Source organism: Tachysurus vachellii, chromosome 1 (genome assembly GCF_030014155.1).
Source record: "Tachysurus vachellii isolate PV-2020 chromosome 1, HZAU_Pvac_v1, whole genome shotgun sequence".
NCBI lineage: Eukaryota > Metazoa > Chordata > Actinopteri > Siluriformes > Bagridae > Tachysurus > Tachysurus vachellii.
In genome coordinates, this window is record NC_083460.1 from 10,021,909 (window position 1) to 10,035,111 (window position 13,203).

General features: G+C 35.3%; 1 protein-coding gene across 1 annotated transcript; it reads right to left on the reverse strand.

The window, feature by feature from the left end:
- Positions 1–755: 755 nt before the first annotated feature.
- LOC132843260 (lectin-like) lies at positions 756–1,747 on the reverse strand. The gene is made up of 3 exons (XM_060866455.1): positions 1,423–1,747; positions 1,151–1,251; positions 756–908 (listed from the first exon to the last, which is right to left on the reverse strand). The coding sequence occupies exons 1-3, from the start codon at positions 1,745–1,747 to the stop codon at positions 783–785; spliced, it is 552 nt and encodes a 183-aa protein (XP_060722438.1). The 3' UTR covers positions 756–782.
- Between the last annotated feature and the right edge of the window lie 11,456 nt (positions 1,748–13,203).

The following is a 13,203-nucleotide window of genomic DNA, read 5'->3' on the forward strand; positions in this document are numbered from 1 at the left end:
CCCATAACCATAAAATCACTCATAAGTCATGGCAGTTAAATCATGTCCCTTTTATTGATTTTTTTTAATTCTGGTTTATTATTTGAAAGAATAAATTCTGTTTTTTTTGCTGTTCACATTGATGTGATCTTGTTATATTTACTTAGCACAGTATTTATACACATGAAACACTTCATTTTCATGAATTTATTATTGTGGAAAATAAAACATTTTCATATGTCCATCATATTTTCTAAACCCTTTGCACTTCTAAGAAGCTTTTTGCTTAAAGGAAACAGCTAATAATGAACATTATATGCAGCAGTATGTAGCAATATGCAGTATATTAGATAAAAAATAATTAAATAAATAAATCCATAAATAAATAAATAAAACTACCTAACAGAAAATATTATCACAATTTTGAAACAAGAGCGCAACTGGCGTTAATGGGAGTCATTTTAAAAGTCTTTATTAAAGTAAAAAAAAACATCAAATACAGATTGTCTATTATATAATTTAACTTTCCCTTGCATATAAAATCCTCTATTATACAATCAACAGAATCTACTAATTCTATTATATAAATTAAATTATTAGAATTTCAAAAAATTCTATTTTTTTAGTTAATTCAGTGTAAAACTGACTCACTCAGATAAATGTACAGAAGTACCCTCAAGAATCTTTAAGTTATGTAGAGACATGGAAAAACAAAATTAGAAAGAAGAATAAATAGCTGATCATTTAAGCAAGAATTTTAGTGTAAAAATGCACACTGAAACATGTTGGATGAATGGATGAATCTACAGCTCATCAGACTTTTTCTTCCGCTGTACATTATCAGATTCCTGATGAAATACGACGCCGTCCTTCTCTCTCCACTTAATGGTGTAATTGAACATTCTCTTTCTTTTTAGCATTTCTTCAATCTAAAAAGTAAATGCAATCAAGTCTTATGTATTATGAAACATTAACATACTTTTTTTCAAACTTTTTCAGCAAAGCATGTACAACCACCCAACATTTAATGGTTGTGTAATTATAATCTCAGTAACATTATACGTAAAATATCATTACACTACAACACTGCATTCTTTTGGCTCAATTTAGATTATTGATAAGGAAAACTGAAGAGATTAAATATAATGAAAACAGTGTAACTGTAACTTACCTTCTTTAAAATGTTTGCCTTCATGGACGGGTCATTCAAATTTCCCATTTGTTGAGATCTCACCTTAATTTTCACTACTTGTTTTTTCTTTGGTGTAGTAACTGTCATAAATTCATGAAAATATTAAAATATAAGTATTAAGGTAAAGCATTAGATATTATCTTATTGGATACACAACATGCCAGAAATTTATATTGAAGTGCACACAAAATTTACCTTTAAATTAACGAACAACAGTAACAACAATAACAACAATAATACACATGACTGACCTTTGTAACACACGAAAGGCAACTTTCTGTCACAAAGTGAATCATCCCACATCCCGTTATCATTCATCTGCATGACAACGCAATTTGAGATGTTAAACAGGCTCAGAGGTTTCCATGCTCCCCAGTATCGGAAAAAGGAAGTGGCCTCGTCTGACCATTTCCAGTTATCACTAAACAGCCCGATCCACATGTAGTCTGTGGAGATGAGGCTAAGAACTGCTTTCTGGTGAGCTTCATTTTGGATGTCTACCAAGTCAGTGTACATCCATCTGCAGTATTCCTGAGCATCTCTCCAACTGATTTTGTTATCCTGGGAATATATCATGCTATCATCTTCTGCACACACACACACACACACACACACACACACACACACACACACACACACACACATTAAAATCAAACAGCAAACACTATTAAGAAAATAATGATTTCATTTTCATTAATCCATTAATTCAATTCATTCATTCATTTGTAGCCTATTTATATTCATATACACTCATATATGTACACAACAAGCGTACAAGCTAAAAGTATTTTGCAACACAACAGACACAAACATACATGTTTACTGACATGTATCCAAGGTGTACTATGAAAAACCAAGTGCTTGCTCATGTACTATGAAAAACCAAGTGCTTGAAATCCATTACTGACCAATTTTATGGCAAACCAATTAACCAATCAGTTACATGATCACAATCACAGTAAGCTTTAAGACAATCTTTCAGAATTTAATTTTTTTTTAAATCTATTTCACCCCAAAAAACTTCTACAAAGTTTTATTCAATCTTGTGCACTGTACATTTTCATTACATAAGCACATACGTAATTATTGAGCCATCTAAAAACCCTATCATGCATATATATGCAGTATGGTGGCCATTCAATATATTGTCTTTTTTTAAACTTAAGCATAAGGCTGTTATATTTTTACTTCTAAGCAGCACATTTTACAGACCCAGTGCTGTATTGCTAGTCATAATTGTGCCTTTTTTGTAAAATTAAATCCTTTCTTCGTGCAGTTTTCCCAATAATTTGGACATTCTTTTAACACTATTTGTTATGCAGAACTAATATTGCAAGAGTTGTAGTTATTTTAAAAACTACCCAGATACGCTGACCATAACTCACCGTTATAGCAGATAAACCTTTGTAGGGAGAAGCAGCTAAGGGAAAGCCAGTATCCATCTTGATTTATTGCCCCACAAGATCCATTTATAAAACTGTTGGATGTGGTAGTAAGCCTACTGTACTGCTGAACAGTGTCTTCCCCTATAGACCAACCCCAACGAGTCTCTTTTCCCTTCGTCAGTCCAATCCACACATCACCCAAGTAGAAAAAATCCACTGCTTGTATCAATGTCTTCATCTCTGCCATGTTGTCTACAGTAGCCAAGTCAGTATATTTTTCTCTACAGTAGCTCTGAGCGTCGAGCCATGTCTTAGCAATATCAATATAGAAGAATTCACGATCTAAAAGAGCAGGCACGCCAAACAAACCTGTAGATTGTAAACGTAAATAAAACCACAAATAGATTTAATAGCTCACATTCTGTAAAATGACATGACAAATGACAAATCAGTATGGATAAAATACATGGAATAATGCAATATGAACACAAATACATGGAAGAAGCTGCGCATACCTGAGAGAAGTAGTGAAAAAATAGTTAGTAGTGAAAAAATATATTTGTTGATATTTGTACTCATTTTCAGTATTCTCTGGTTCTTAGTATATGTAAGTTGTTGTGTATTCGGAACTATGAGTCAGACTGCTCTTACATCCTGCCTTTTTCTGTGATTATTTTTACAGTCCATTAGTACATATTTGCAAGTTAAAGTGCTTCAGTGCGCTTTTCTGCATGCTCAGATCTGTACAATTTAACAGAACTAAAATGTACTTGCTTATTATTGCTTGTTAGTTGTTGTTTTTATTATTATTATTATTATTGATTATAGATGCTATTTCGCATTTAAATTATATATAACATACTTCAAATCTCATGGTATTTCATCCCATTCATTGCACATTGTACAGATCTGTTTTTATTCTTTCTGTACACTACAGGCTACAGTCGTAAAAACATTTTTCGCTACATGTCGTATCGTCTATGTTTGTGTGTGACAAATAAAATTTGAATTTGAATTGGAGTTCTGGTTGCTGCTTCAAGACTTTATTACTTTCTATAACACAAAATTACTGATGAAAAAGTATTTTAAAATATTGACTGAATGTCAAAAAAATTAAGGACAATTTCACAGTATAGGTAAGACAAAATGCACACAAATTGTACTGTACTTTTTAACATTTTGGATTACAGTAGCACGACAGAATAGGACATGTTATAAGACATACAGCAATCATGAATAACAATAACATTTTACATATCGTCGCTGTCGGGCGGAAACCTTGTATGTCCAAATTTGGTCAATTTCATATTTTTTCACATATCGATACTATTGGTCAGTCCCCACGTGGGTCTGTTATTTTTACAAGTTATTAACCAATCTAAAGTCTTGAAAATAGCTTGAACGCAAATCTCTTAACTTCATTGGACACTTCAACTGTCTGAGAAATCTCGTAACTCCACCTCTTCTTCACTCCACGGGAGAGCTGCACGGCATATTTCTCCTCAAGATTAAGAGTTGCAACGAATCAACACGTCTTAAAGTGATATATAAAGTGATTTTCGTGGGGCTCAAAGAAAAAAAAATCTTGACCCCCGCTAGTTCTGGTGCTCGTCTGAGGACAGGAATTTAGCGCAAGACAATCCACTGCAACGCGGACTAAACCCTGTGCATTGCAGATAAGATAGGATTGTATCTTACAATGTCAAGGCAAACCGTTATGTTCAACCGTCATGCTCATCACTTTAAGCAAGCTGGCTGGCTTTTTGCCTCGTTATTATACGTAAACATGCCGTATAACGTAGTGAAAAGATAATTTGAACTTTATTAATTTTATTTTTTGGGTGAACTATAACTATGATTTTATCGATGTTTATCTGTGTTATTGATGTATTTTAAGTATCTATTTATTACTGCTTATTATACATGTTCATTGACGTTTTAAAATGTTTTTTATAATATAATATTTGAATTAAATTGAATGTTTTGGATACCACTATTAAATTATTGTTTTTATTATTATTTTACTGACTTTAAGTCAGCCTACTTATAGACAATGCCTCTCTTGGCACTGTGCATGTAAAACACTGTTTTTTGGACACTAACAAGTGACAATAGTTAGGTTAGATACATTTGAGTAGGCCTGTTTTGTTAAAAATCGATAGCTGTGCAGAAAGAAACCCGTGAGCCACGAAGGTAAGTTTGCGAGCAGATTAGACTAATTTCTACCTATTAGACAGCCTAATCAGTTTATCGTGTTTTGTATTGCATCACTTATAGCTCTTAAACCTTTAAAATAGAGTTTAGGAAGATGTATGTAACTACAGTCATTAGCTTTGGTTAACTATTGAAGCCTTGTCTCTTGTCAAAAGGCTCAATGTGACCGCAGACTTTATTGAACACTGCTGGCAGCAGCGACGTCTGTGTCCATACCATTCTTATCAATGACAGCATAATCTCGTATCTCCCTGCTCACAAGTCATAAAGCTTGTATCTCCGATAAAACGTGACTTTGGGAAAATGTTGTGTTAATGTTGGTACACAACAGTATATGATAGCAAGATAAGGTATAATAACAACTTTAAAGATACAATGTTTAATAACTCAAAAAAATACGGCGTTTTTTTAATTTCCTGAAAAATAATAGTTTTGGAGATACGAGGATTCCGCCAGACAGCGACGATATTTTAAGGACAATCATAGCAGTCTGGTAGCAACTGAAGCACACAAGTTTTTATGACACAAAGAACACAAGAACAAAAATGTTTTAATTAATGTCTTTTTAAATGAAATATATAGATAATCAGAAATGTTGCTTCAATGCTATTTTGTGTCATATTTTATAAAAGAATCATTTATATAATTAAGCAGAACATTGTGTTATCTGCCAAAGTGAGAATGCGGAATCATTAGCAATTTTGCCTGAATTTGTTTCGACACTGGATGTGGTTGCGTAAGTGAGTTTCAGTCATTATGCAAAATACTTTACTTGCTTACCTTGTTGTTCACAGCTAATGGGCATAACCATGCTATTCCATTAGTAAAATGAGAAATACACTTAAACAGTTTTTTTAAAGAGTGTGCTCAGTTTAGACTATTGTTATGTCCTTAAGTAATGTAATTAAATGACTGAAGAGATTATTCCATGATTCATTTTGAGATCACCACAGATAATATAGCCTAAATGCTAACTTTGAACAATCTAAATGTCCAGAAACAGACAATTACATTGATATTTATATAAAAAGAAGCAGATCAGCATTTATGGCAATTGATAATACAGCTTTTAAACTACTGACATATTGAACATCTTGAATAAAGCAGTTAGCTAATTTGAACATTGATAGACATTTGATAGGTTTTTTTTTACACATTAGGTTTATGTTCTGTTCAACACCCACATATAGTCCATACACTGTAGGCTTGTGTTTTGAATCACATTTGCCTAATTTTTGCTTAAGTATTTGGATCATTATGGTGATTTTTGAATGAATTTGTTTCTTGATATTTGCCTAATCATTTCCATTGAACATGGTTGTGTATTCAGACACTGTCTATATTCTTTCACTTTTATCTACTTTAAAATCTGACCTTAGTTCATGTGGCCTTAATATCAAATTGTGAGGGTTTCTGGGAATAAGACAGCTGAGCTAAAAGTACCTATGTTCCACAGGGGTTCATGCATCTTTCATGGTCTTAAACTCTGGATATAACATTGATCTTATTTCAGGTCATGAATTTGGATGTCTGTTTAAATGATTTGCTAGAATAGATGATGAATTCAGTCACAAACTGTACAAAAATGAAATGTGCTCACCAAGAGTAACCCCAAACTCTAGTCCGACTAAAGTCCAAAACCAAATCAACAATTTTCTTTTTCAATCTAAAACACAAAGAAGTAATACATGTTATCTATCTGCTGTTCTATTATGTTACATTCATGGTACAAATAAAATTTGTCTGCATATCCCTCAAGAGCCTGTAAAAGGCCATAATTAATTCAAGTCAAATGCTTCTGTGTGCTTGTGCAAGTTACATTTGTTTTATAAAACATCCAGAACATTTCCATATAAAGGTCACTTTTTTCAGCTGCTATTGCCCTCAGTCTCTTCCATGTAAAGACTTTCACTGGCTCTCAAAACTCTAACAAAATTAATTATATATTTCAAATTTACTACCCTCTAATTTTGATTATTTATTTGATCATTTGATAATTCAATCTTTGCATAATGTTCTGTTATTAGCATAGTTTCAATTATTGATTCTGGCAAGAGGAGCTACAACAAGGTAAATCGTTTGGTCAAAAAGTTTGGTCCAATCAATCAAAAAGTGGTTTATTTGCATTTCACACTGCACTTAACCCAGGCTCTTAGTGTTCTAAACCTTGCTTCTAACCCCGTATTGAGGAACATTTCTCACTGGTAATTTAGAAACCTTTATGAAACCTTACTCTGAAGCAGGCTTAACATGGGCTTTGTGCCGTTAACCCCACACTGCGGTGCCAAACATGTTCAGTGTGAATGATACAGTGTTAGAATATTATGGTTAGACACACAATCAGAAACAGAACAGTGTGTGTCTCATATCACATGCTTTGAGTAATCATAGAAAGCCTGCCTGTTGGCTTAACAGTAGTTGCAGAGTTTGAGGGGAAAAAATAATAATGATGAGATGAGAAGGAAGCAGTGAACAGTGACACTAATGTTCAAATACAATACAAGACTCTACTGTCTCTCCATGCTTAAAATAATTTAAAAATTTCAAAAATATTTCCTCATGTGTGTGTCTCAGGAGTCTTAAAACAGCCAAAGAGGATTTACATTTTTTCTCACTGATGCAAATTAACAAAACATGCCATAATTTAAAGAATTTGTTTTTTTAACAATGCATTCCCAGATCCCCTAAATACTTCCCCAATATGATGCATGACTCTGACCCCAACCTCCTCAGATGGGGTATGTGAAGAAAAGAATTCCACTGTGCTGTAATGTATATGTGGCGATAATAAAGGCTTTCATGCCCTGTTCTGTTCTGTTCTATACTGTATACTCCAGGCTATTATCTTAATAACATCCATTAATAATAACATCCATGTACAGCACCTGAGAGCTATCCTGAGATTCATGAGACAAGCAGGTTTCATTGCGTCTTTTTGTTGGTGAAAGTCAATTCACTGTTGTTATTTACAGACCTCTGGGTTAATATTCTGAATTTCTCAGTGAATTTGCAAATTTCCTTTCAAGCCTATACAATTACTGTTTGGTCACATTTCTGTAGTCCTTTAACACACCTTAGCATTTAGTGTTACTTTGAGCAGACACACACATACACACACATCTTATTTCCTTTTTGGCTTACATGGCAACCCCCACAGGAACCTATTGACAATATAATTTTACCCCACTAGAACCACACCTGTTGGAAAACAAAACTGCAATATCGTTTCAGTCATACAACTTTCTCACAGCTCTTGTATATAAAGCATTTTGAGGCCTTGCTCACACTTCAGTCTGTTCAGCACAATGGCCCAAAGATATTTGATTATGACAGTGATCAGGAGGAGAGAAGCCAGGTTGAATTTGAGGAAGCTTTAGAGGAGGAAGTGTGAGGTTGTGAATGACACAAAGAACAAAGAAGACCCAGCTAATGTTGTGGTCTCCTTACAGATCAAAAATGGAATTATTTGCCGAATGTCATCCCAATCTGTAAGACGGTCATCAGGATGGCAAAATCATGGTAGAGCCCCTCATTCAAGGGCACTGACATCTATTATGAATGCCATCCTCTGCTGCATTGGTGAGAGACATGCAAGCAACAGCAGCAGCATCCATGCTAACCAGGGAAGGAGGAGGCAAAGGAATGAGGTGCTAACTGTGTGCACCAAGAGATAAAAAAACAAGCTGTTCTACAGATGTAGATACAGCCCTCAGTATATGAGTATATTAACATGTTTATGAGAGGACAAAATCAAGAAACATTATTTATTTATTTTTTTCAAATCAAATCAAATCAAATTTTATTTGTCATATACACATACACACAGGGTACGACATGCAGTGAAATGCTTTTTGCATCGGTCCGGTTTTTAAGCATATAAGGAATGCAATTGGGGTAAAAAAAAACAAAAGGAGATAGAAAATAAAAAGTAGAAACTATATAAAAACTATATAAAATATGAAAATATGCAAAATATGTAAAGAAAATAATGTATATACCTTTACATAAATATACATAAATGCATATGTTTTTTAATGATTGTCTTTAAAGTGTCTATGTGCAGTATGGTGTGTATAGAGTGTATAAAGTGGCACTGTGCTGTGCAAGTCCAGAGTTAAGGTGACAGTCCAGAGTTAAATTGTCAGTGCAAAAAAGGTCTGCAGAAAAACAGTGAAGATGGAGGGAGAGGTCCAGTACTAGATCCTGGGTGTTTCCTGGTTTAGACTCCGAATGGCCTGCGGGAAGAAGCTTCTCCTCATTCTCTCTGTGTTTGCTTTTAAGGAGCAGAAGCTTTTCCCTGAACGCAACAAAGAAAAGAGTCCATTCTTGGGATGGCTGAGATCCCTTACAATCTTCCTGGCTCTGGTCCTGCACCGTGTGCTGTAGATGTCCTGCAGGTCAGGGAGCTCAGTGTGAATGGTACATTCAGCTGACCACACCACCCGCTGGAGGGCTCGTCTGTCCTGCATGGTGCTGTTCCCGAACCAGGAAGTGATGCTGGACGCTCTCAATGGTGCAGGTGTAGAAATTCTTTAGCACCTGAGAGGGTAGTTTGAAGTCCCTTAAGCGTCTCAGATGGTACAGACACTGCCGGGCCTTTTTCACCAGGGTGTTGATGTGACAGGACCAAGACAGGTCCTGTGTGATGTGAACACCTAGGTACCGGAAACTGTCCACTCTCTCCACTGGGGTCCCGTTGATGTTTAGTGGTTGGTATGACCACTCCTGCTTTGTGCTGTAGTCCACTATCAACTCCTTAGTCTTGCTGACATTCAGGAGAAGATTGTTCTCCTGGCACCATCTCTCCAGGTTTTTAGTCTCCTGTAGATATGACATCTCATCGTTGTTGGAGATCAGGCCCACCACGACAGTGTTGTCAGCAAACTTGATGATGGTGGTGGAGTTGGAAGTGGCCACACAGTCAGATGTGTACAGTGAGTACAGCAGGGGACTCAGACAACAACCCTGGGGAGCTCCAGTGCTGAGGGTGAGTGTGGATGAGGTGTGTTTTCCGTTCATTTATGCCACTTAATTTATGCCATTTAGCAGACGCTCTTATCCAGAGCAACTTTTCAGAGCTAGATGAGAAAATTGTGAATGTGTTCATAAAGTGTATGGTTCAAGCATTACATTTGTAATATAAGTTTTCCCTGTCTACATTTGGGCTTTTGTTTTCAGAAAATGAATCATACCCGTCAGTTTTGACCAGGAAGACGCACAAAATATACATTATAAACAATAAATGGTTTCACAAAAGTGACTTTAGTGAAGTACTCTATGCTAAATAATACAGTCGCTATTTGTTATAAACTAAATAATATCTACATGATGTTTTTTCCACCAAAAAAAAAATGGTATGAACTCAGGTAAATGAGGCCTGCAGGACGTTTAGCAGCAAATACAAGTTCAAAAATTTTAATGTTTGCAAAGAGCTGAAGTTGATAAAAAGATGTAATACAACCATAGGTGATAATATGCGTAGTATTATGGATTTATAATGGAATAAAATGATCCTGGTCAAAAGTGATTGAGAACACTTTAAACTTTAAACAGATCATTCCAGTTGATACCAAACCCCTTCTAAAAATAAAAAATTCTTCCCTTAGCACTGGATACGTGCCGAAATCTTTTAACATAGTGGTTATCAAGCCCCTGATTAAAAAACCCGACCAGAAGTAAGCTTTCTGATTACAAAGTGGTGGATGGTCTTTCTGTTTCATCATGTGCAGGAGTAAAAGATCTTGGTGTGATTATTGACTCCTGTCTCTCATATGAAGCTCATGTAGACAATATCACTAGGTTAACCTCCTTTATCTCACAAATATTGATATTATAAAAAAATATAATGTCACTACATGAGGCAGAAACACTTATTCGTGCTTTTTTTAACCTCTAGATTGGATTATTGCATTGCTTTACTGTATGACTGTATGTATCTCTAGTTAGTCCAGAATGCAGCAGCTAGAGTCTTCACTAGAACCAAATGATATGAACACATCACTCATTTCTTATCCACAACACCTACTTTGATCAAAAGGTGCAGGCTATTTGGTTGTAGCTCAAGTAGTAAAGGTAGGCAGTCCAGGCTAAATACACATTTGTTTAATCTAGCTTTTTTTTGAATAATTTTTCTTAGGTAAATGAGCACATCTGGAGGATTCATGGGCACACAGTGTTTGGTGAACTGGGATGTTTGGATGTTGTCACCTTACCACCATTGCAAGTCGCTCAGGTTTGCTGATTGTGGAGTGGTTGGATGCTGTATGTCCCAGGAAGCCCTCCTGTCTGTGTAACCTTTTGGCTCCCCCTTTTAGGTATGCTGTCATAGCTAGTCATAGCTTTCTCTCTGTCTCTTTCTCTTTCTCTCTCTCTCTCTCTCTCTCTCACACACCCAAATGAGGATGGGTTCCATTCTGAGCCTGGTTCCTCTCAGGGTTTCTTCCTCATATCATATCAGGGAGTTTGTCTTTGCCCCTGTTGCCTCAGACTTGCTCATTACGGATAGATGTTAGAGGTAAATTATTATTGTATGTGTTCTATTCTTCTGTAAAGCTGCTTTGAGACAATGTCTATTGTTAAAAGCAATATGCAAATAAATTAAATTTATGTGAATTGAATTGAAAGTACAGTACCTCAGTAGTTTTTAGGGCTGACTTGTAATTTAAATTTTATTAAGTTTGTATGGAGACCTATAATTTAAACCCTAGAATGACTAGCTGAGTAGGAAATAAGAGCTAAAACTGTTCAATGTACCCTAGGCTTAAAGTAGTAAATGATATACAGACTTCCAACCAGGGTTGCATCTCTTTGTTTGTATTACATGATCTCTACATGATGTTTTGGTATAATACATTACAAAATTCTTCATAGGCTAGAATTTTTTTTAGTTTATAAAGGAATAAATAAAGGACATTAGACACTGAATGATGAGTAACTTTCTCTTAATTCTAAAAAGGCAGAAGTCTTTCTACTAAAGCCAAAGCCAGCTAGAAGTAAGCGCTCTCAGAAAATAGTAATTCTTCATGACCTTTCAGTTCCATTCTGTGTAAAAGACCTTATATAATGAGTACTCGATTTTAAATATAGTGTAATAATCAGACCTGCTGGAATCAGGACAGGACACACGCTGAACACAGTGTACACACATTTATCTCATTGTAAGACAATGTAATCATTACCCTGTGGACCGGCCTGATTTATCCTAATGCATGTGAAATTCAGCATACTTAACTCTGTTGAACTTTGCAGCAGTTTTGAAAAAGGTTATGTATAAAAATAAATACATAATTTTATACTTTAGTAGTTTTGGTGGATGAAAGAATACTACTACTACTACTAATAATAATAATAATAATAATAATAATAATACACGTTGAGTGACAGTCACTTTTACCAGCACAGCATTGGAAAATATGTGTCCAACCATTTTTGATCTTATGTTTTGTCGCACTCCTATTCCATCTCTATCCTCATGACCTTTGTCGCGGTGAGGCAAAGACAAGTGAGGATCCAAATGCAGTTCAAACTTTTATTAATCCAAAACAAGAAACAGGCAAACAGACCGGCAGGCAAAACAGGGCAGAACACTGAGCAAACAGGAAACAGGAACATAGACATAAACATTCAACAACGACTAGCACCAGGGAAGTGAACAAACAGAGTAGATATAACAAACAGGAACCAATCACCAAGCAGAGACAATCAGCGACTAAGACAACACACCTGAGGGAAAGATCGAGTTCAATTAGTGTCCCTGGCAACAAACAAGTGGGCGGGGCAAAACAATTAACAGCAAGGCAAACCAGCAGACAGAAACAGGGCAGGACACAGACAGACTCATTACAACCTTAATGTTTATTACTATATTATTTCTAAATAGTGTAGTTGCATCCCTAGTTGTCATTGTTTTTTTCCATAATCAGGTTCTAGTGTATTAATGCTCTTGATTTCACCTCTGCCTGGCAAATGTGATTATAGTTATAGTTATAGTTCTACAATACTGTTAATATTCTTAGGAAACATGCAAATATAACGACTGCATGGATCTCATTAAGAGTAATAAAGAAGTGTTTAAACGTCTGTTGCTACAGTAAGCACAGTTGTTCAGTTGCCAATAGAGGGCAGTATTTGACAGCCTATCTACAATCCTGTATGACTGGGCACATGGGCCCACTGAATTTGTTTTTTTTGTTGGGTATGAAAATGTTTTAGATCATATGCTATGACCTTCACATTGCCAACCTCATGAACACCACTTGGTGATTTTGGAGAAGTTGGGAGTCCAAAGACATCCCCGAATCGAAAAACAATTGAATCTAAAAGGTCGGAGAGCTCGAGTGAAAATATTCTATTTTATTTCTATTTTCTGGTTCAATACAACTGTATTTATTAACATATATTAAAATTATATTATCAGCAACAACTTGAGTGAAA